At 42.0% G+C, this 24,126-nt stretch overlaps 1 protein-coding gene across 1 annotated transcript in view; it reads left to right on the top strand.

Moving 5' to 3' along the window:
* LOC111864032 (serine-rich adhesin for platelets) overlaps nucleotides 1–24,126 on the top strand; it is a 622,801-nt gene that overhangs the window by 450,378 nt on the left and 148,297 nt on the right. The window contains exon 6 of the mRNA XM_023850976.2: nucleotides 161–1,094. Coding sequence (XP_023706744.1) covers nucleotides 161–1,094 — 934 coding nt within the window. The remainder of the gene's footprint in view (nucleotides 1–160; nucleotides 1,095–24,126) is intronic.

The raw sequence follows: 24,126 nt of genomic DNA, 5'->3' as shown, positions 1-24,126 counted from the left end.
CCGCGGTGATTGTTTCTCTAAGTTATGGCTTTTGGTAGGCGTTTGTTCTGATTTTATGGCTTTCATTCATTCAGGCTTTGAGTACGTAAACTGTGAAACATCTTATTTTGTCACCTCTCTGTCTGCTTCCTTAATGGGATACTTGTGATGTTTGTTGCAGTTACTTCAGCTCACCTACCAGAAATGGTTTCCCTGTTAGTCTGGATCCTCGATTCACACCTTTCAAGACAGGCGCAACTCCTTTTGTGAGCCTGATGACACCGCTAGCAACTACGACGATGCCGTCTCCTGGTCAGCACAAGAATAACAATATGGCGGCTAGCAGTAATAATACGCCGACATCATCGGGCAACGCCATCAGTGGTACAACAGCAACTTCAAAGGACGGTGTTATAGACATGAATAATCTGAAGAAACCATCATCGTCCTCTGTAGAAGCGCAGCAAGCACTGTACGCTGCCGCTGCAGCAAATTTCGGTACAAACCCTTTCAACACGGCTGCGGGGAGCACAACCCCAATGTTCCCTCCCCTTATAGATATGAGCTCCACCCAGGCGCTCCTCAGCATGGTCCGAACTGCCAGTGCACATAACGCCTCACAACTTGAGACTTACCTGAAGGGTGCTATCAAGAGACCCCCACCGTCCGAAAGCAGCCCCCTCGACCTGTCTTCAGCGTCGACCCCTACACATGGGAAGAGATCACGGACTAACAAGGGTCTTAGTGGTGCTAGTGAGAATATATTCTTGAACAGTGACTCTTTACTTCACGTGCCGATGGTGGATGCGTTGAGGACTACGAAAGAGAGGCTCGGGAAAAGGACTGGAAGTGTGTCACCGAAACCTCCACTGAGGAATAACGGAGGCAGTTCTGCCGGAAGTAGCCCCAGGTTGTTACCATCATCCACAGTGACTTCGGCGTCCGTCGTGGCAAGTCAGCAACACCTTTTGGGAAGGAACTTGCCATGTTTATCCATGTGTACGGCGGACAGGACGTGCTCTTCGGGTGGCGATGCGCAAGCCATGGCACAGTGGAGTGTTGAAGACGTGTGCAGTTTCGTGGCATCTGTCGATATCTGCGCAGAGTACGCAACGGTAAGTGTGGACTTCAGACTTTCATGTTAGTTGTGTACTTCACAGTATTTCCTGCAGTTGTTGCCTATTCCACGAGTCACAGTCTAAACATCTACTAACACAGTTCGGGTAAAATGAACTCCGTGGTTTTAGTCTGCAAGCGAACTATATCGACAGAACGACCGGCCCAAGTCGGCGAAGATAGTGCCAACTCTAGCGGATAGAGGGTGTCACATGGAATCCCCACGGCCGTTAATTTCGGTTTTCTAGACTGGAGTCGCTACTTCCTTGAAATACTTCTGTATTTCAGCATCCTGTTTGCCAATCTTTAACCAAACGTCTATGTATTCACTGTCCGTCGATAATGCAGCAATTGTTTATTCACCATTTAACATTTAACACAACATGTTTCGGCCATAGATGGCCATCTTCAGGTATTTTAATGCGTCCAACTGTTACACTGTTCTGAAGTGCTCTAAAACCGCGCGTTGCAGTCAACTTAAATAACATAAATAATTACTTAAAAGTCATTAAAATTTTCTATTAAAATTTTTCGTAAAATCTTATTCCACTTCGTAAGGGGTGTGGTCCACTTGTTCAGAGTTATGTGTTTATTTCAGAAAATAAGCAACATGAAAATAAGCTCCTGAAATAAGCACATAACTCCAAACAAGTGAATGACACCCCTTACAAGGTGGAATAAGATTTTACGAAAAATTTTAATAGAAAATTTTAATAGATTTTAAGTAATTATTTATGTTATTTAAGTTTACTGCAACGCGGGATTTTAGCGCACTCCAGAACAGTGTAACAGTCGGACGCATTTAAAAACCTATGGCCGAAACATGTTGTGTTAAGTATTAAATGGTGAATAAACAATTGTTGCATTACTGACGGACTGTGGATACATAGACGTTTCCTTGAAATAGCTCCTCAGTTATCCTCAGGAGGCTGAGTGGACCCCGTTCCAGACCCACTACTTCTCAGAAAATCTGGTAGCGCCGGGAATCGAACCCGGACCTCTGGACCTGAAGCCAGGAACTCTGATCACTAGATCACACAGTTCGGGTAGCAAGCCAAATTATATTACAAATACAGACATAACACTTTTAAGACTTTATAACTTGAATTGAAGAATCGAAAAGTAAGTGATGCAAGCAGGAGAGTACGTCCACTGCTCAAGATGGAGGCATTAAATTCCTCTGAAACGTCGGTAAACAACTACCAGATTACACTCCGTCACGTTCCAGAAGATAATGCTGTTCTTAGGCACCAGGGTGAGATCCTCAGACCCCACATTATACATTCTGGTCTGTTTTTCAGTACAACACTCAAAGTAGTGCCATGTGCCTGAACAATTCAAGCTGTTTCACGTCACTGTCTGTATGACACACATCTCGGTTGCACCGTACTGACACCAACATATCATGTGACATAATCGTCTCTTTCTAGCCTGTTTTCGAAGTCCGGTAGGTTTGTTACGAAATGTGTTCCGTACACAGAATTTTTAACACACTTGAAGTACGCGTATTAACGTACTGAGTGTGGCAATGAAAGTAATGTAAACAAATTATGCAGTTTTATAAGTGCTAAACTACTCTTATGTTGCCCATATTTGTGTTTCGTTGAATAAAATGTTATATAATGTTTACGGTGAACAAAATTTATTAGTATTAATTTGGAGAATTAACTGTAGTGCTGGCCGCTGTCTGGTGGCCTGAGAAGGAAAATATTGCCAGTAGATAAGGGAACACATGAAAAATTTAATACGGAGACATCGAATCTCTAGCATGTAGACAACATGTGAGTTAAAGACTACTAAAAAAAAATTAAAGCCATCCCTGTACCAGTCCGTAAAGGCCCATAGGGTTGTGAGACGTTGAGGTTCCCACACTATCTAGACAATCGGCTCAAAAATGGCGGTAAGGTTGTCAGCCTTGCGCGCCGGCCGCGCTTTACTCCCCAGGAGAATAATTAATTCCTAGTACTCATTTCTGTTAGAGGTCGAGTCGACCCTAGGGCCATAGTGCGGCCGGAAGGATTAGGTCAATTAAAAAAATCAGATGACCTCATCGGGAAGTGAACCCGCGACCTTCCGGCTTGTAGCATAGTGCCTCAACCAACTACACTACCGAGGCCCCCAATTAAAGAACAGTATCAGGCTGAAATCTGGGAGAGATTTACAGCTTTGAATTACTTGGATGATAACGTGGAAATATCTGTAAAAGTACCACAGAACGTACCAGTTCTCAACCAAAGAGAGTCTTGGTTATTAAGAGTTACAGCAAATTTGCAGTGGTATGATCAACGCCCGAAACTGTTACATTAAAGGAAGCAGGCAAAATTGCAATTGTCACAGGATTAAACTAAAAGAATTAAAATAATCTGAAAAAAATGCGAGACATTGAACTCTTAAGGGTTTCAGGGAGGAAAAAGGGACGTATTTGAATGACAGTGTGGGTTGTTGGCAGACACTGAGGGTCAAGAAGAAGAAGAAGAACAGAGGGAAAGGAAAGAAGGCCCAGAATTGATGGGTGCTCTCATAAGGAGAGTATGTGCTGGCCCCGTGGATACTCCCGTCTCGAGAATCCTGTGTGGGAGGCTTCGTACCATTTCTCAGAGTGAAGATGGGAGGTTTCCATGACTTTATTAGGCAGGAGCCATCCTCCCTCTTCAGATTATCGGGACGGACCTCGATGTCAATGGCCTCCCGGGTGATCCGATCCATTTTTCTTAGAGGCAGCTCGTGCTATATAGATGCAGTGTCCCTAGGTGATGTGCTCACTTGTCCGAATGATCTAACCGGATATGCCGACGGTGCTGCATCCTGGTGTCGATCGAATGACCTGTCTGGGTAGCGTGTCCTCAGTCTTAAGTCATCCTTTACCGGCCGAAGAAGGCTACAGATTTTCTTCAGAGAGAGGCAAACCGATTAATTCTTCCGGGACTGTACTCTGTTAATGCGGCTGAAGCTAGATGGGACATGAGGCAAGAAATCGACGGCGTCCGGCTTGGCGTTGGGTGGAGGAACCCTCGTAGGATTGAGAGCCCTGCGAATTTTCGGGTCGCTGTAGTCTTTCTGCCTGAGAGAGACTTTCAGAAAATCCAGTTAATTACATAGGTTGTTCTTGTCGCAATGAGCTCTTGACCTTTGCATCAATATGTTCTGGAAGGAGAGGTGACGGCCTCCTTCCGTCTCCCAGGTGAACTGAATATCCTGTTGGCCGACGAAGTCCCTCAGCCTATCCAGCCCGTGGAGAGAGATGACGGATAATGCCGTCAATATAATTGAACCAAGGATATCAGGAGGAAACTGTAGGGCATGGAGCACAGTGACATCCCCAGTTCCTTGAAGCTGGCGTTCCAACCGTGCTGTTGGGCAATTTATTGCAGAACTTAGCCAGTTGTAGGACGAGTAAAACCTTTTGATTTTACAGGCAAACAAGAACCTGAAGGTGACGAGTCGCAGATCAAATGACGTAGTGCATGGAGCACAGTGACATCCCCAGTTCCTTGAAGCTGGCGTTCCATCCGTGCTGTTGGGCAATTTATTGCAGAACTTAGCCAGTCGTGGGACAAGTAAAGCCTTTTGATTTTACAGGCAAACAAGAACCTGAAGGTGACGAGTCGCAAATCAAATGACGAAATACGCCTAGGTGTTAATGTCAATAATAAATATCCATTTTCAGCTGTTAGAACGGCAAATAGGAATCATCAGGTCATGAAATTGTTGTACCTGTCTGTACCCATTGTTAGATTGATGTAACCTTTGTTTTTGACCGCTTTATTCTCTTTCCTGCCGAATGAATGCCCAGTCACATTAAACCTGTAGGAAATATGCACTTTGCATTTAAATGCCATTAATTTCAGTTTTGGGGGGCATGTCTTTTTAGTTATGTTTGAGTATTGTCACGTGTCCGGGGTTCGGTGACAAATAATTAATGGGTTGGGGGCTCAGACGAAGTTTTTTATTGGGCAATTCGTTTACAATTACAGTCACAATCACTCTGACATAACTTCTTCGAGGCGATGCGAGGTAGGTTCTTGGCGTACCGAATAGCAGACACGTTGTCGAATTGTTCAATTTCCTTGCTGTCATGCAAACGACTCTCGTTGTTATGGGAATACATGTTTACCTAGCCGTTTACTTGCAATGGACGCTGTTATACAACTGCCTCAAACAATTTGTTACCTAGGAATTAGTACCTATGACAGTAATCGTGGAAATTGTTGAAGATGCCAAAAAGGGAGCATCATGAATATAAAAGAAAACGTTTATATATCGCTTTAAGAAATTCAAAATTGATAGAAGAACAAAAACATACAAGGGAAAGTGATAACCAACATAACGTGTTCGACATCGTAATACATCAGTACACGCCCACACAAACGTCATAGACACAAGGGGTATAAATACACGGCTCAGCACACCCTAGAACGGTATAACAACACAGCGCAGCACGAACACCTACAGGACGACATTAGAGGTAGGACGAAATAACAAAAGCTCTCATAAAAACAAAATAGGTTTTGCTGAAATATTACAATATACCCAGAATCATCTTCTCAAAAACAACAGAACTACAAGGCTGTACAAGTTTGGCCCCCTTCAAGAGAAGACATAATAGAGAAGGACACGAACCTACTTGGTTTACAATTTCCAACAAAATATTTTTAACAAACTAACTGCAAATATTTTAACATATTAAGATAACTGCTGTAGTTGTTAAAACATTGGATTTTATACCCATTGTATTTTGTCAGCACTGTATGTATATATCTTGGCATTCAAACACATACTGTAATAGTGGCTTCTGCTTGTATTGATGTCCCTCTGAGGATGGTCCGAACTTTGTCAGCACTGTATGTATATATCTTGGCATTCATACACATACTGTAATAGTGGCTTCTGCTTGTATTGATGTCCCTCTGAGGATGGTCTGTAAGGACCGAAACATGTAAGGGTTGAAGGATTGAAATAAGAAAAATCTTTACTAGTCACAGTGGACAGTGTGCCGCGGCACTGACCACAAAGTAAACGCCTGTTATTGCAGAGACGTGTTACCACGCAATTTCCTAGCAAGCAGTCTTGGCGCATGTTGTTATAGCCGCGTGTTTACAGCTCCGTTGCCTAGCAATGGGCATAGCGAGAACCACATTGAAAACAAAGTTTCCTAGCAATTCCTCTACACCCGTGTGGCGGCAGGGTCGAATTTCTCCACCGTGACCCTGCGAGTCGTAGGAGGCGACGAAAAGGGAAGTCTCAAATTTGAGACAGTAAAATATGATCACGAGTACTAAGGGACTCCGACCCGAGAAAGACTGCGCTGGCAAGGACCAGTAGCATATACAAAAGACAGACCCATTCTCTCGTCAGAGAGGGCGCCCACAAAAAATAACACAGTAACTGTCAAACAGTAATACATATCTGGTCATGAGCCCCAGGAGGGTGCTCGACACCAAGACTTACTGGCTGACTGGCCGGCTGTTAGTCGCAGTGTGACTTTGACTTTAACTGACTGAGTTTCAGTTGAGTGTACAGAAGAGTACAAGGACGATTTGCGAAGTGGGTAGATTAGCGATAGCGCTATAATTAATTGTGATTAAGGGAATTGTAAACAAATGTGTTAATGAAGCCAATCATGAAATCCAGAATCCATTATTATTCGTCACGCTAACCCTAATACAGCCCACTGGGGCTGTAGTGCCGAGGAAAAAAATACCTAATACGTGGCAATATAAATGTGTTCCGGTGATGGATTATTCTGAATGGTTGAGGTAAATATTTCTTCAGTCACTCAAGGAAGGAGATATCCTAGCGATCTACTGGTGATATTGGTTGGATGTGAAGTCTCTAGAAAGAAGCTAGAATTTCTAAATTCCTGAAACGTGACAAATATAAACCATAGCTTGGCATTGTATTTTGGAGCGAAGGAGACGTCTTTATGAAATCCAACAAAAAACAGGAATGGTCTCGGTGACAACAAAATAAATACATAAAACCACCAGGAACAGTTTTACGTAGTTGGTTTTCCCTGTTATAAGTTGGCATACATGCCAGATCGTAAAGTCACAATCTGGCACTCACGAAAGTTGAATTAGCCACTTCGTAAGTGATGCATCTGCTACCGAGCGATTTGTCGTGGAATGACGAAGTGATATAGAGTGATTTTCAATTCGATTCAGATTTCTCTGTATTTTTTAAAGTGACTTTAATGTTTGTTTTTATTTAACGGCCGTTGACTCTGAAGACGTCACATGACCTGTAATGAACTCTTTCCTTTCAATACGCATGCCCCATCATTGTTTGATGCAGCTAGGAAATTCTACGGTTTTGGAATATGTGAAGCAATTAGCGATGGGCACGCGTCATGACTTTGGTGTTCCCGATTTCTGTCGTTCGTGAGGGCATCTGAGCATTTGAAGTCAGCGCATACTTTGCTTCTGGTTACTCGTTCGTCTTACTAACATAAAATTGTATTGATCGACTATATTTACTTGTTCAAAACTATTATTTTGCACTCTAACCATCGTGCAATTTTACTAAAATCATTACTTTTCGAATATTTGTTATATTTCCTTCTTAAAATGAACAGGTTACGAAAGAATACCTACCCCGTTGGGTCCCTCAGTAGAGCTACTCTCTCCTTGGCAAAAGAGTAGATTTTCCTTCATATCCTTTTCGACTTAAGACGAGATTTAGCGGTTTTAATAAACTCGGACAATTGGTGATATCCGAAATAATTGTTTTAGACAATATGTTACATTATACTGAACTGTTAGGCTTGTTTTGGACTCTATCCATCGTCTGGTATATAGAAGACGAAAAAAAGCACAATGTTTCGGAGACTGGATCTGTCTCCGTCCTCAGATGGATGGGACAGGATAAACCTTCTCAGTTGGGCCTGTTAGAAAGAGCTAGTCTGAATCACTGGACAAACCCCGGTCCAAAATAAACCTGTACAGCATACACCATCGTCAGAATTCTTTCAAGTCTCTATGTTACATGATCTTCAAAAAGGTTTATACCTTACGTTTCTTTGCTTTCGATGGTATTTAGATGAACTAAGCGAAAAGTAGCCGGTCACGGTAGCCCAGCGGTCTAAGGCATGCACTGTCTTCGCTCGCTCGGAAGCCGCGATCGTGGGTTCGAATCCCACTCAGGGCATGGATGTTTGTGTGCGTTTTTCTGTGTTTGTATACAAGTAGAGGCCTTGCGACGAGCTGATCACCCGCCCAAGGAGTCCTACCGAATGTGTAAGATCTAGAAAAACCGAAGTGAACGGAGAAGTTCATGGAGGTAGGCCTAGGCCCACTGGGGCTGTAGTGCCAAGAAAAAAAAAAGCGAAAAGTAAGTAAGTTAGGCTTTATTTCACCTTATCGTTAATGTTATAAAGTATATTTAATTGAGACATGTAAAAAATCTAGCTTCCTTGTTACTGTTTCTTGGAGTATTGATTATTCCCGTTATCTCTTACTTTCTTGGAATTTTCCCTGTGGCTTGTTCTGATTTACATTCAATGCACCGTGAATCCCTTATAACGTTGATTAGAGCTTGCTTACAAACGGAGAGAGAGAGAGAGAGAGAGGAGCATTTGACACAGTGAAGCATGTCCAAATGCGACTTCATCTTTAATATTTTTTCGATGATTAATTAAGAAGGATAAATTGTACTGGACTTGTTGAACATACTGGAACACAACGTAAGCTTACAAAACTGTGCTTGGAAGTAGCCAAGAGAAGAGGCAGATCTTTTGATACTGATTTTTTTTTACCTTGGCACTACAGCCTCAGTGGGCCTAGGCCTACCTCCATGAACTTTTCCGTTCACTTTCGGTTTTTCTAGATCTTACACATTCGGTAGGAGTCCTTGGACGGGCGATCAGCTCGTGGCAAAGCCTCTACTTGTACAGAAACACAGAAAAACACATACACACAAACTAAACATCCATGCCCTGAGTGGGATCCGAACCCACGATCCCGGTTTCCAAGCGAGCGAAGACAGTGCATGCCTTAGACCGCTCGGCTACCGTGACCGGCTTTGATACTGATTATTATGTTAAATTACCTTATGGCTAACAGCGCAGCCATTTTTGCTTTTGTTGACGAAGGACTTACGATCTCGATGTTAGATCAAGATGAATTTTTGGAGGCTATGGGAATGTCTCGGTATAGCGACTAGCTACAGGCTGAAAGACAGAGGGGTCAGAATTCGAGTCCCGGTAGGTCGAGAATTTTCTCTTCTCCATATCGTCCAGACCGGCTCTGGGGCCCACCCAACCCCCCTATCCAGTGGATATCGGCAGTAAAGCGACCAGGGCGTGAAGGTGATCGCTCACCTCAACTAGTGCCAAGGTCAAGAAAATATGGATCTATACAGCCACTCCCCCATACTCCTTCATGGCGTAGTGCTTAATTAGTTAAGCACAGGGACAACTTTACCTTACCTTTATGAGAATGCCTTATAAAAATACCTATGAAGTTTAAATCTGTGAATTCAATTACAATTGCAGGCTGTGACCGACGATAATAAACAGGTAATTTCTCGAAGAGGCGAATAAGCGTCATCGTCTCAAAGATCCTACAGTATGTAGTTGGTTATCTGTCCCTAATAGTTCAGCGACCCTTCAAATGGTGCCCTTGAAGTCAGGTGCTTTCTGAAACGTTAAAGACAGCGACATCATTAGTCCCCACTTGTGAAGCACCAGTGAGTGTAGTCTGTGGTTGAGTGGCATCAAGAGGTCGTTCTTATAGCTGGCTGCCTGCAAGTGAGTGAGTCCAAGTGGGTTCCAACTCTTGTTTTACTGAGGGCGAAGACACTTTTTTTCGGGTAAATTCAACACAGTAAAAATTAGGGCGCATCTTCTCATTCGGAACATTGCAGTGTGTGTAAATGTAATATATAAATTTTAATTATTCCATTACAAATTATCCACGTTTGTATTATAGTGTTGCAACATATTATAGTGGAGTAGAATGGGAAGGAATAGTGACAACGACGGGCTTAATTTAAACAGAATAATACGTATTTATAGTTCGCTTGCGGACTAAAACCACGGAGTTTTTTTTTAATATTTAAAATTTCAGTTCTCAACTCGCAGAAAACAAACTATCAGAATTGCAGAAAGGCCGGTGAATGTTTTGTAGGAAACGTCTATGTATTCACAGTCCGTCAGTAATGCAACAATTGTTTATTCACAATTTAACACTTAACACAACATGTTTCGGCCATAGGTTTTTAAATGCGTCCAACTGTTACACTGTTCTGAAGTGCGCTAAAATCGCGCGTTGCAGTCAACTTAAAAATAACACAAATAATTACTTAAAATCCATTAAAATTTTCTATTAAATTTTTTCGTAAAATTCTGTTCCACCTCATAAGGGGTGTCGTCCACTTGTTTAGAGTTATGTGATTGTTCCAGAAAGTTTGTTTCTGCAGCTTGTAGGAAATTAATTGCCATTCATTTTAAGAATTATACGAAACCCTATATGCACTCTGTGGGCAAAATGCAGTGTTTGCATAATGTCACAATCAAGTAGTGCTTATAGTTATCAATATGCTTTAAAGTTTTAAGGAATATTTTCCATACATAGTGTAAGCCATAGATTGCCATACTTTCTGTATAACATAATAAGCAATTTTATGCGAGCCTCACTTGACTGAAGCTACCGAGTTCGTTACGATGATACAGAAGATGGATAAAACATGGTGACACCCGTATATTACGTTGTATATACCGTGGATAATGGAATGCTTCGGAGTTGTCTCGCTGTAGCCAACAGGGACTGTGCCTTAGCATCTGTGGAAACTGTATTTTCTCCAGCGACTCTCTTTTCAAATCATTTATACTTTGTGTGGAGTTGCGAGTGACAGGTTTAAGGACCCCAGCTTAGCAATGTCCTAATGCATGACGCACTTTGTGTGGAGTTGCGAGTAACAGGTTTAAGGACCCCAGCTTAGCAATGTCCTAATGCCTGACGCTCGTGGAGATTCAAATCGAAGTCGAGTGGATAGAATTCTTGCTTCATTTGTGCGTCGTCCTGCTTTCGAATCCTTGCTTGGACACGTGATATCATGAATTAAGTATTTTCGCGGTTTTCCTCCATCACCCCGGGTGTAGAATGCGGTAGCACATCCTCTTCCGAGTCCTTCCAGTTCGCCATTCATAACCATCCTGGTGTTCCACCTAACATGACTTTAGTACTTGTAAAACTGTCGTTAAATAGCAGAGAATCAGTCGGATATTCCAGGGTATCAAATGATACTCTGTGTTTATGTTATGCATTTATACATTAGCGTCCTTTGTTTATCTTCCGTCAAAATTGCAACACTTTTACATTCTACACTTCAACACTACACGTTTCGGCCTCAAATGGCCATCCTCAGGTCTTTTTATGTTACAGATATTTTGCTAAAACTGTAGTAAAGACAATACCACACGCTGTGGAGGAATCACACACAAACCAGGAGCATATGGCAGTCAAAAACTGAAAGTAGACCACGAACGTGAGGGGCAAGCTGCCGAGAAAAACACCTTGATACATTTACGAAAATGACGACACCCCGGGTGAGGTGAAATTATATGTAACAGAAATTTTAAAGGATTTTATCTCGTTTTACTTAAGAAGACTGCAGCATGTGATTTTAATACGAATTAAAACAGTGCAGCAGTTTTTAACACAGTTTTAGTAAAACATCTGTAACATAAAAACACATGAGGATGGCCTTTTGAGGCCGAAACATGTAGTGTTGAAGTGTAGAATGTAAAAAGTGTTGCAATTTTGACGGAAGATAAACAGTGGACGCTAATTTGAACAATTGCAACGGAATGCTGAAATACAGAAGCATTTATACATATTTTATATTTCAGCATCCCGTTGTATTGAGGCATTTTCCTTATTATTAGAGTGCCCGTCAAGAGTGCAACCATATGAAAGACATTAAAATCCATTGATTCATTCATCAGTAATCTGTCAAGACGACAGGTCCACAGTCTCTTCCAAAACAGTTCCTCCACTTGATGCGATCTAGAGCTTTCTCCTTCAAATTAAAATATCATCTTCTGTCCCCAAGGTCATCCAGCGTCTTCTTACGTCTACTTCCATTTTGATACTTTATGATGTTAAAATCATTAAAATGTCAATAGGACACTAAAAGTATATTTTATACATTAAAAGTGTAATGATTTTAACATCATAAATTATCAAAATACATTTTTAGTGAGTGACATATTTTAATGTATTTTATATTGTTGCACTATTGACTGCATTTATACAAATTTGGAGGTTTAAGGAGTAAGACTATGCCGATCACAGTGGCCGCGCGGTCTAGTGAATGAGTTGTGTTTGCCCTCTCGAACGCTGGGATCGTGGGTTCTAATGCCACTCGAGGCAAGGATGTCTGTGTGTGTTTATTCTGTTTGTATTGTTCTGTGTGTAGGCAGCGACCTTGCGACGGGCTAATCCCCCGCCCAAGGAGTCCTACCGACTCTTTCTAGAATCAAGAAACTGAAAATTTGGCAAGGCCCAATGAAAAGGGCTGTAGAACCATGATAATAATAATAATAATAATAATAATAAAGGAGTAAGAATTGATTACCGTTACTGTGTATCCTGCTTCGTTTAGAATCGGATCTGCACTTATTAGTTCTTAACGATACGAGTCGTATACTTAATCTTCAGAGATAAGAGCCACTATCTGATTTTGTTTTCTTTATATATATATAATAAATTTAGAAGCTTAAAAATAAAAAAGAAGGATCGTAAATCGTTTCCATCAAACAGGCTACATGCCTTGTCGTCTTCCATCAAATTATGTTTTTTTATTATTATTATTATTATTATTATTATTATTTGCCGTGTAAATATTGTGTTAACCGACTATTCGGAGGAACGTTTCGCCTCCATCTTCAGGGTAGAAGAAACAAGAAATTCCGCGAGCGAGGAACCAGCGTGAGCAGGTGCCGATAGACCTCAAACCTTAACATAGCTTTTTTCAGGTTCTTGAACCTATATACATAAGGTAAGGAGCCGGGATAGCGATTGGCTACGGGCTGGACAAGTGGGGTGAGATTAACTAACGAAGGCCACTAAAGGAACCGTCTAGAGATATTAATGGAAAGCTCTGAAATACGAGCAGGAATGCTAAACAAGATGCCGTGACTTTCTGAGGATATGGCGACAACTTCTTATTCCGTTCCGTAAAGTACATTTCCTTGACACAGCTCGTAACCCGGGAGTTCTGAACGTGTTTAAGACAGGAGAAAGCAGCTGTGTGGGTGTCAAAAAAACTGTTGATTGATTGAGCCACATGATGGCACCATCGCATCTCAGGTCAGACTTGTGTAATTTCCCGCCAGTTCGTGCTTCTCCCTTTTTTATTTTCTTCTCAACTCGTGCAGCAAGGCGATGATTTAAAACAAGAAGTTCCAGAAAGAATTTACGATGCCTACTTTCATTTGGATTCCTATTGATGTTGAAGTGAAACTGGTGAAACTTAATAATTAACACTTACAAGTCTTACTACACTGAATTTCCAACATAATACCTTTCCAGTAAGTGGAAGTTATCAGTTATTAACACACAAAAGGAATTTCATACCAAATGTTTTTATATTGTCATGACCTGCCTCAATATTTAATATGATATCTGTACATCACCATGACTTTACAGTAGTTTAACCTCGCCGTTTCGGCTTCATATACTCTGTAGACTGTAATAGTAGGACGAAAATGAATTATATAATCGGGTAGGGAGGAAGCGGCCATAAGGGCTGTATCTATCTATCTGTCTGTCCATCCAACTGTCCGTCTCTTTGTTTGTCTATCTATATTCATCCATCCATCCATCCATCCATCCATCTTTATGCCTGTTGCTCCCAGTTGCAGCATACGGCACCCTTGAAAAGTTTCCTTTCACATCGGTTTCTTAATCTCATACACAGTCGGTAGACTCCTTGGATGGGGGATCAGCCCATCACAAGGACGATACCTACATAGGACAACACAAACACAGAATAAACACACACAGACATCCATGCCTCGAGTGGGATTCGAACCCACGTCCCCAGTGTTCGAGCGGGAAATGACCGCGCCTTAGACCGCGCGACCACAGTGATCGGCACTATACCGATGCAAATATTGCTAAAACCTCAACTCTTAAACGATCTTTCACAGTTTGTACGTACTATTAAGTAGGCTTGTAGTACTCAGTCGGACTATGGGTGTTCCAGTAATGGCGTTGTTAGTAATTCTGTCCGAGTAGTACGATGGACTTTCTACGCTGATATTAATTAGTAAATAAAGTTTGCTGTAATTTTGACAGTCACGCCGAGATGAGCGAATGTGTAGGCAGTGCTCTGAATGTGCACATCACGCGTGTGGAGGTTTGTGTTGCATGCACCGCATACAGAGTGACAGGACAGCTTCAGCACAACAGGTGAAAGTATTGCCATGCGTGCAGGCATCAGCGGTGCAAGCCACGGGGCAGCCTTGAACACCATTCTCCTTGCGGTGGTTCTCGGATATAACGCCAAGTAGCCCGTTGAAAGTCAACCGACGTTTCGGCGGAACATATCGCGCCCATTTTCAGGGTACAATAAGTGGAGAAAGATACTAACGTGAAAGCAAGTGCAAACTCTTGACCATTATCCGTGTTTAAGTATAAATTGGATACCAACATTCCATATTAGCTAAAATAGCTAAGTCATGAGAGTGGCTGGCTTATGAACTGGTGGACCATGATTTCTATTCCGGGCTGGGGTATGGATCTGTTTCATCGACCTACTATTATACATTGAGGAGCCAGGATAGCGTAGTCGGTATAGCGACTGGCTACGGAATGGAAGACCGAGGGACCGGGGTTCGAGTCCCTATAGGGTCAAGAATTTTCTCCACTTCGTCTAGACCGACCCTGGGGATCACCCAACCTCTCAAATGGGCACTGGGGAGGGGTAAAGCGGCCGGGACGTGAAGCTGACCACTCACCTCCAACTACTGCCGAGGTCAAGAAAATGTGGATCTATACATCCACTCTCCCATACGCCTTCATGGTGTCATGCTTAATTAGTTGAGCCCAGGGACAAAATTACCTTAGCTTACTGGTATGTACTGAGCACTGTTGATTCAGTACCCGAACCTGAAGCAGCCCTAAAAGTGAATCTGGCTTCTGAAGTTCATCTAGTATATTGTATATGACCAGTGGATGTAAAAGTTTGGGGCCCGAGGGTAAAAATTCGTGGAATTCCTACTCTCATTTGTTAAATACACCTTCATGGCGTCGTGGTGCCTAAGTACAGCAACAATTTTGTTTCTACCTCACAAGAATTCCACATATGACACGATAAAATTATTTTCTTGACGCTACATATGTGGTTGTAATTAAGTTTCCTTAGTGGAGACGGTCAGTCGAGAGAGAGACTCAGTAGTGAAGCATTAACGGCAAAGCTTTTAAGCGAAACATAAGGATACATATGCCCCCCATGTTGAAGGCGTTGGGGGGGGGGTGAATTCCGGACCGCATTAGGTAAGGATGAGTAGTAAATTTATCAGTTTTGGCAAGTTTTGAGTGGTTGGCTCCTAGATTATTTAATGATGCTGTTTCAAGTATAGCGGTTATATAGCGCCGAATGAGATGTCAGTATGTCCATCGTTCTGGGGTCATTTTCTTTTTATTCTACAAGAAATAACTTAAAAATTGTAATTTTTCGAATAACACCAGATTAATAACCAGCACTACTGTCACTCACTCCTCAGAGATTGTCAGGGCCGCAATGTTGGTATTAGTGATGGTGAAGTACTCTTCAGAGCAGTGGTATTCAGACAGGTATATGGAGATGTATGTGTTGATCCAGAAAGAACTGGCCGGAGAATTTAGACAGACACGCAGTAATATCAAAACCAACAGCTCAAGCGGTTAGTCGCTGGCTTCCCACCGCGGCGGCCCGGGTTCGATCCCGGGTCTGGTCAAGTGGGATTTGTGGTGGACAAAGTGGCGCTGGGGCAGGTTTTCTCCGACTACTTCGATTTCCCCTGCCAATCTTCATTCCACCAATTGCTCCACAATCACCCTCAACTATCATCTGGGGCTGGGACAATAGACCAGAAGTGGCCGCAGTACAAGGGACTTAGTCCCACACCACTAGCAATAAAAAGAACATCATAACCAGAGCTCTCATTGTAAACTGAGGAAAGTGAGCTACGAACTGATGATGAGAAAAGGATAAGACCTTATCGATCGCCGTGGAAGAGCAGCAACTTATCCAACACTGGTGCGCTGCGTGTCAACTACATATGACTACATATGCTACTCGCGCTAAGAGGGGAATGATCAATTTAGCAGTCTCAAACACTGTAGTCACAGATTCTAATTCTGTTCCAAACATAGTTATCTAACCGTATTCTCTGCGTTGTAGTGTTACGAGAAATATTGTGACATGTATACCCATTGCTAGGCAACGACTCGGTAAACATATTCCCGCAGGCGCCAACGCGCCCATCAATAGAACACCCATTGTTAGGCAACGGATCCGTAAACACACCTCCTTAACAACAGAGACTGTCTTTTCCGCGTTGTCTGTGCAAAGTGTTTATAAAAAGTGTTCGGCAACACAGAGCACTATAGAGTGGCGAGTCGGGTTTTGAGACGCCAGCCTTCCGAGATATGAGCTTAGGAGCAGAGGAATTGAATTGAGTTGGCAGTTACAGAATAATGGCAAGAAAGGAATTAGGCTGTGAAAAGAAGACTTCATGTGTGATCTGAAGTAACAGTGAGACTGTTAAATATCCGTTGCCAGGATACGACTAGTGAAGACTGAGAACCCTAGTGCGTAAGTAACGGTGAACTGTAAAGTGGGTAGCTCAGGGATAGTTCTGTGTTCCCTGTAGTCCCGATTGGTGTGTATAAGGTGTCAATAAATCCAATCATCCAATCCAAAGCTCCATCTTGTAAGTCACCCCTACACTTGACAGTATTTATCCATATTTTCTGCTTTGCATTGTGATTTTAGAGACTTTGCCATAATCTCTTTCTCACTCTTTGTAGTAATGCTACTGCTTTCGTGAATGGGAATTTGTAAACCCTCTACAATGCGGGTGACCCATATAGTGCGGTCAGTAACAAGCTAACTAGGGGTAGAAGAATTATTATATTTCTAATGGAATAGGATTTTTTTCTGTTGGTCCACCTAGCTTCGTATACTGCGAGCACTTCGGACTGTTTCTCAGTGAAATAGAATAGTTGATAATACTGACTTTTCACTATATATTACTGAGGTTAGATTGCGCGAATCTTCACTTCAGTTCCCTCGTATATCTTTATTTCGAAGTTGTTAAAGAAAAAGAATACTTAAGCTTTATTTAAAACAGAAGAGGTCCTGGCCCGAACTGATTTGTAACGCCAAGAATAAGTAGGAAAACAAAATAATATGACGTCAAGGTTTATGTCGGATCTGGGGCCCACCAAACATGCGCTGCGGTGGGTAAGCGGGACTGCATCCCCGTAGGTAAAGATGACCACTGGTCTACAACTTGAATCGATTTCTGTTCCTCCACATATCGCGGTGCTTCGTCGTAGATCAAACTTTTCGTCAACCTGAACGAACTAAGGGGAAGGCACATGAAAATTTCGAATTTTGTTGCTTTCTATGTTGAGATTTATTAGAATTAGAAACGCTTACCTGGCTTAAAGCCACGCGTAAATGTACTCTTGAATTCTGTCCTTCTTCTCATTTCTATAATGTGTGTTCTTTGGACACTGCACAAAATGAAAGCATAATAAAGGAATTCATATCCGTCATCACGTTTCATGTTCAGTGTTACGTGACTGATTTAGACGAAATAACATGCCATCTTCCCTCTCGATGACTATAATCTGTGCATTTGAGAGAATATCGTTAAATAAACAAAAAAAAAGTAGTAAGCTTCCACATCATTACCAACGTAATGTTGTCATGCTGCCATTTCGCATTCTTGCTATGTACCTCTATATGTTCTCGTATTCTTTGATGTTTCAGTCATATTAAAGTAGCAGCTTGATATCGAGTGCGTTTGTTTTCCAGGCTGGGTAAAAGTAAAAGTAAAATTTAACAGGCCGTGGAGGCCCATTGGGTTGTGAGATGTCGAGGCTCCCATTCGTCTAGACAATGGGCTCACAGATGGCGGTCAGCCTTACGCGCCGGCCGCCCTTTACACCAGGAAGATTCCTGGTACTCATTTCTGTTAGGGGCTGAGTCGACCCCAGAGCCATAGTGCGGCTGGAAGTATTAGGCCAATTGAAAAATCCAATAACCTCATCGGGAATAGAACCCGGCTCGTAGCCTAGTAGCACAGTGCCCCAAGCAACTACGTTACTGCGTGCCCCTTGTTTTTTTCAGGCTGGGACCATCTGATTCTCTTAGTCCGTTTTCGCCCACAGAATCATACGTGTTTGTATTGGAGTCCTACGCAGCAACATCATCATCTTCATGCTTGTTACTTTCATAACCACTCCGGCATGAAACATTATTCGTGATTATTCTAATTTCTTCATCTGCGAAAATATCACGATCCAGTCAAAATTGTTTAAGACGTATGAAGTAATAATAGCCCTGAGAGGGCTCCAGGCAGTGTATTGATTCTTTTATTTTAAATATGCCGAAAAAAATAAATCTATTGAGGTTTAGTGGATGATTAAGAAATAGGTTTCATCTCTGCTTCTACCTTGTCTAATTGGCTCTGAAGATATCCTAATATGTCGTAATGCGACACCATTCCAACGAGGAGAGTACGTCATGCATACGTTATCTTGGTGCTAACAGCTTGAGGTCAACTTTCATTATGGCTTTCAGAGTCAGTCTAAATTTTCTGCGTATGCAGCACATGTCAGCACGGTTTTGTTCTAAGTTGCTTAATTTTCCCGCTGATAATTCTTATGTGCCAGGTGCTAGCTTAAACATTGTTTGTCCTTATCACCAAGTGGAATAAGTTTGAAAATATCTCAGTATAAGCATATTTCGTGATAAAGTTGCGTGAAGAATACATTTTGGAAAGCTATTGAGCTGGACAGCGTGTTATCCTATATAGGGTAAAAGTAAAATTATCCCAATGCTTCATTAGTTAATCACCACGCCATGAAGACGCATGGGAGAGTGGGGGAATAGCGCAACCATTCGTAATCTTGGCTCTAAATGGAGGTGAGTGATCTGTTTCATGCCCCTACCGCTTTACCTCTGGGGGCACGGCCCCTGGTACTCATTGAATATGAAAGTTGGACCCGGGCCTCTGGATCTGTAGCCAGGAACTCTGACCACTAGACCACAGAGGCGGTCGATATGAGAAATGCTTATTCTTTTGGGAATTGTGTACAGGAGACAAGTTTGAGGAATCTGCGCTTTATAAATACTTTCACTTGTTTATGGCTTCATGACCAATAATAATGAGTTTGGAATGGATTATTGGATTTGTAGATTTCTTTACAATCCCTCTTTTTTTATTGCTAGTGGGGTGGGACTAAGTCCCTTGTACTGCGGGCACTCCTGGCGTATTGTACCAGACCCAGATGATAGGTGAGGGTGATTGTGGAGCAATTGGTGGAATGAAGATTGGCAGGGTAAACCGAAGTACTTAGAGAAAACCTGCCCCAGCGCCACTTTGTCCACCACAAATCCCACTTGACTAGACCCGGTATCGAACCCGGGCCGCCGCGGTGGAAAGCCAGCGACTAACCGCTTGAGCTATGGTGCGGCCCTACAATCCCTCTTAATCACAGTCAATTACAACAGCTAACAATAAATGATTACCTAAGACTCGCTCCATTCTGCCTGGACCGCGGCTGTCCTCTCTTCTCGTCTTTCTTCTACTGCGGCTTGGTTCAGAGTTACTTTAAGACTGACTTCTTATTTTCCACTAGACTCCTGATGAATGAATTAGGAAAGACTTAGTTCTTATCGGAACGGCAGCTAGCATAGCGGTATCCTAGGAAATGTTTGTTGCTTGCTCGTATCCATGAACACGCTGTGGATTCCGCCGCAACGAGCTGTTCTCCAATAGTCTACAACTTTCATTCTCGTATCCTAGGAAACGTCTGTTAACACCCAGCGATGGTTTGTGTCCAAGAATCGTTTCTCCGCGGAAGCGTTTTTACCAACTCGTAACCTAGAAACGGACCTACATGTCACAATATTTATTATAAATGACAAATGTTTGAATTTCTTATTCAGTTGAAACAGTTGATATAAGGAACAGACAAATAAAAATCTTGATTCTAATATGGGTTCCATACGAAAAAACCCATGCCAAATACTGATTTTGACAAATATTGGACTCAGAGACAAATGTGAAATCTGATTTTACTATACGTCCTATACGGGTGAGATAGGCTGTAAACCTGAAGTGTGGTGACGCTGGGATACTAGAGACTTATGTGCGAAATCCTAATCCTAGTGAACATTGGATACAAAGAACATAAATTCCAGTGTAAACATAATCCTTGGATTTAAGGTGTAAATGAAACTGAGATTTATAGAAAGCTCTTTCGTGGCGTGAATATAGCCTATGCGTTACGGATTGGCCCAACTTGAACGGAAGAGTGTCCGACTCTTCCACCTGAGTGCACTCGCAAAATAAAATCTTACTGTATACCTGAGCCCCCGGGAATCGTTAATGAATTAGAGCACACCTCCTCCCTTTAAAAGTTTTTCTTAACACCTCCTTTAACTACTCTGCGTTATTTTCTTATCTTTTCTTTTGTATCGAAATATCCTTATATTTACATGATGTCATTGTGTCCTTGAGTCTGGGATACCCAATCTTCTTAGTTTATTCTGCCCACAAGGTAACTGGATTTACTTTCCATTTCATGAGCAAGTAACTTACGAACATTTGCTCCTAAATTTAATAACGAGAAAATATTTTGAGGTTATTGCAGATATCTTCGAAGCAATAACAACTTTTATTAGGTACAGTTATGAATGGCCGCGCCATAGCTCAAGCGGTTAGTCTCTGGCTTCCCACCGCGGCGGCCCGGGTTCGATACCGGGTCTGGTCAAGTGAGATTTGTGGTGAACAAAGTGGCGCTGGGGCAGGTTTTCTCCGAGTACTTCGGTTTCCCTGCCAATCTTCATTCCACCAATTGCTCCACAATCACCCTCACCCATCATCTGGGGCTGGTACAATAGGCCAGAAGTGGCCGCAGTACAAGGGACTTAGTCCCACCCCACTAGCAATAAAAAAATACAGTTATGAATAGAAAAATATATCAATATCAATTCGAAATATTGTCTCTATAAAGATGAAAAATTAATAAGTAGACGTCTTCACGGAACGTTTGATTAATTAAATTTTATTATTTTATAGGTATTCTCATGAAACGCTGTTAGTGTTAATAGGCGGTGCGTGTGTACATAAATAGGTACATAAATGCCACTTTGAGTGATATGTTGATACTGCATGTCCAGTGTTCGTTTACGGCTCTGTACAGAAATGAGCATGGCCGGGAATTTTAACAAACATGCGCTGTGTGGAAAATACGTTTGCACGTAGCTATTTTAGTGCAACACAGGTCCTTCTGTAGGGGTGCTCACCATCATTGTCATAAACGTTTATGAACTTCCTCTGGCTTAATTCGACTCTTAAAATTTATAGTTGAACCCCCCGAACCCCCCTTCAGACTCTTTCAGCCTCGTTTTCCTTTAACTCTGATTTAATTTTTAATTTTGGCGCCTTTTCTCTTCCATTTTTTGACTGCTTTTATCAAATTATATTTTTTTTTTTACTATTTAAAAAGGGACATGCGATAGAGTAGTTGGTTGACGCACTATGCTACAAATCGGAAGGTCGCAGGTTCGATTCCCGACGAGGTCAACGGATTTTGTTTAATCGACCTATTCCTTCCATCCGCACCGTCGAGGTCGACTCACTCTCTAACAGAAATGAGTACCAGAAAACTTCCTGGGTGTAAAGGGCGGCCGGCTTCGTAAGACTAACAATCTCACCGCCCGTCCGTGAGCCGATTGTCTAGAAAATGTGGAAACCTCGACGTCTCACAACCCTATGGGCCTCCACAGGCTGTTATAAGGATAGCTTTAGCTTTAGTTAAAAAAAAAAATATTGAAATGTATGTATATATCTTCAAATCTTAGTATAATGACAGTTAACAGATTTCTTGTAAATGTGGCACAATTCAAATATATGGGAGAGACATTAACAAATAAAAGTAAGAAAAGGTACATTCAAGAATAAGTTAAAGAACAGGTCAAATTCTATAACTCTTTATCTTCCTGTGTCCGTTCGTAAAACCTGAAGATTAACCTGTACAAACATTCAGTTTTACTTGTTGTTTTATATGGACATGAAATTCGGTCTCTCGCCCTAAGAGAGGAGCAAAGAGTGGCAGCATTCTGGGACGAAACCCCGAGTACATTTGATCCTGAGTCAAAGGAAACGAAAAATGACGAAAGTTTTATAATTAAGACATCCACGATTTTCACTCTTCACCATTCAGTATCAGAGTAATAAGATGACGGAGGATGAGATGGGGTGAGGACGTAGCACACATGGGAGTGATAAGCAGTGCTTACAGAATTGCGGTTTGAAGGACAGAGATCACTTGGGAGACCTTAGCATAGATAACATTAACGTGGGCAATGAAAGTACACATATTTTGAGGGTATACTGGGTGCAAAACGCCAATCACAGTGGCTGCGCGTTCTAAGATATGAACTGTCTTCGACCGCTCGAACACTTGGATCTTGGGTTCGAATCCCACTCAAAAATGAATGTCCATGTGTGTGCCTTTATTCTGTTTGTGTTGTCATATATGTAGGTGGCGGCCTTGCGACGGGCTGATCGCTCGTCCAAGGAGTCCTACCGGCTGTGTAAACTGATTAAGGAGCTGAATATGAATGACATGAATGAATTAATGACATGCTGGATGCAGATGGCTCAAGATGGGGTCAGATGGTCGGATTTTGTAATGAACCTTCTGTTCCTATAGATGTGTTTCTTTGACAGTGAGCTACTGTCAGCTTCTCAGTGGAAAGTCTGAACCACGGCGTTAGAACAAAGATTAGTACGAGTATTACGTTTTGTATCGTAGAACCAGAGTGAAAAGTAGAGGTTGTCCATAGGGAGATAACGGACTAAAAGTGAAATTCAAGGAAGGTGACAAGAACGTGTCACGCGCTGTAGTTACTGCATAGTGCTGCAAGCCAAAGCTATCACAGAATTCATTAACGGATCCTAAGCTTCTGAAGAGCATTGGTGTTAACAAATATCCACACTTCTCTCTATGGCGGTTGGGGTGAGTGAGCGGTACATTCGGGGTGGAACCCCCTGAATGACCAGGGAACCGAAAATGGAATAAGTAATGCGTGGCAAGAGGTCGAAACGTCTACTTTTCCTTCTACATCACGAAAGTTATCATTCCGCATGAAGCGCTAAGTGGGCTCTCCATTTATTAGCGGTGTGCAATCAATCAACTCACTGCTTTAGCTAATGGCGAATCACGGAGAAGCCATAAAGTAACCCAGATGTGTCGCTCATCTCGTTTGGTAAGGTAACATCGTGTGCTGCAATGTTGGTCTGCATCTACAGGGTAATAACAAATTGTTTAACTCATTCCATGTTTTAATAATATATTACTTTAGAATCTTGTTGCATTAGTTTATCACTTTATGCATATTTTGTTTGTTTGCGCGCGCACGCGCAATACATTCATCAAATACTATTTTGTAGATCATTAGTCGAATAACCATTTATTCCATACTTCCGTGCAAATTCAAGACAGGGACACCGTCAGGTAAATATGACGATGTGTGTAAATTGTTACTATGTACTAAAATGCTACTCGTATATAGTTCGTGAGAGCTGTACGTTTGAAAGTTTACCTTTTTAAAAGATCAAGATTGTTAAGATCTAAAAGTTTGCGACGATGGTATATTAATACAATTATTGTGTTTCTTGACATTATCCATTGTTCTGCATTTAGAAAAACAACATTTTGGAGACTGTATTCTCTATCCGACTGCATGTGGAACCCACTCTGTTGGGCTAGTGCCTCTCTCCGGACACCAGTACGA

This window comes from Cryptotermes secundus, unplaced genomic scaffold (genome assembly GCF_002891405.2).
Source record: "Cryptotermes secundus unplaced genomic scaffold, Csec_1.0 scaffold303, whole genome shotgun sequence".
NCBI classification, from domain to species: Eukaryota; Metazoa; Arthropoda; class Insecta; order Blattodea; family Kalotermitidae; genus Cryptotermes; species Cryptotermes secundus.
This window is presented reverse-complemented; position numbering and strand designations above follow the sequence as displayed.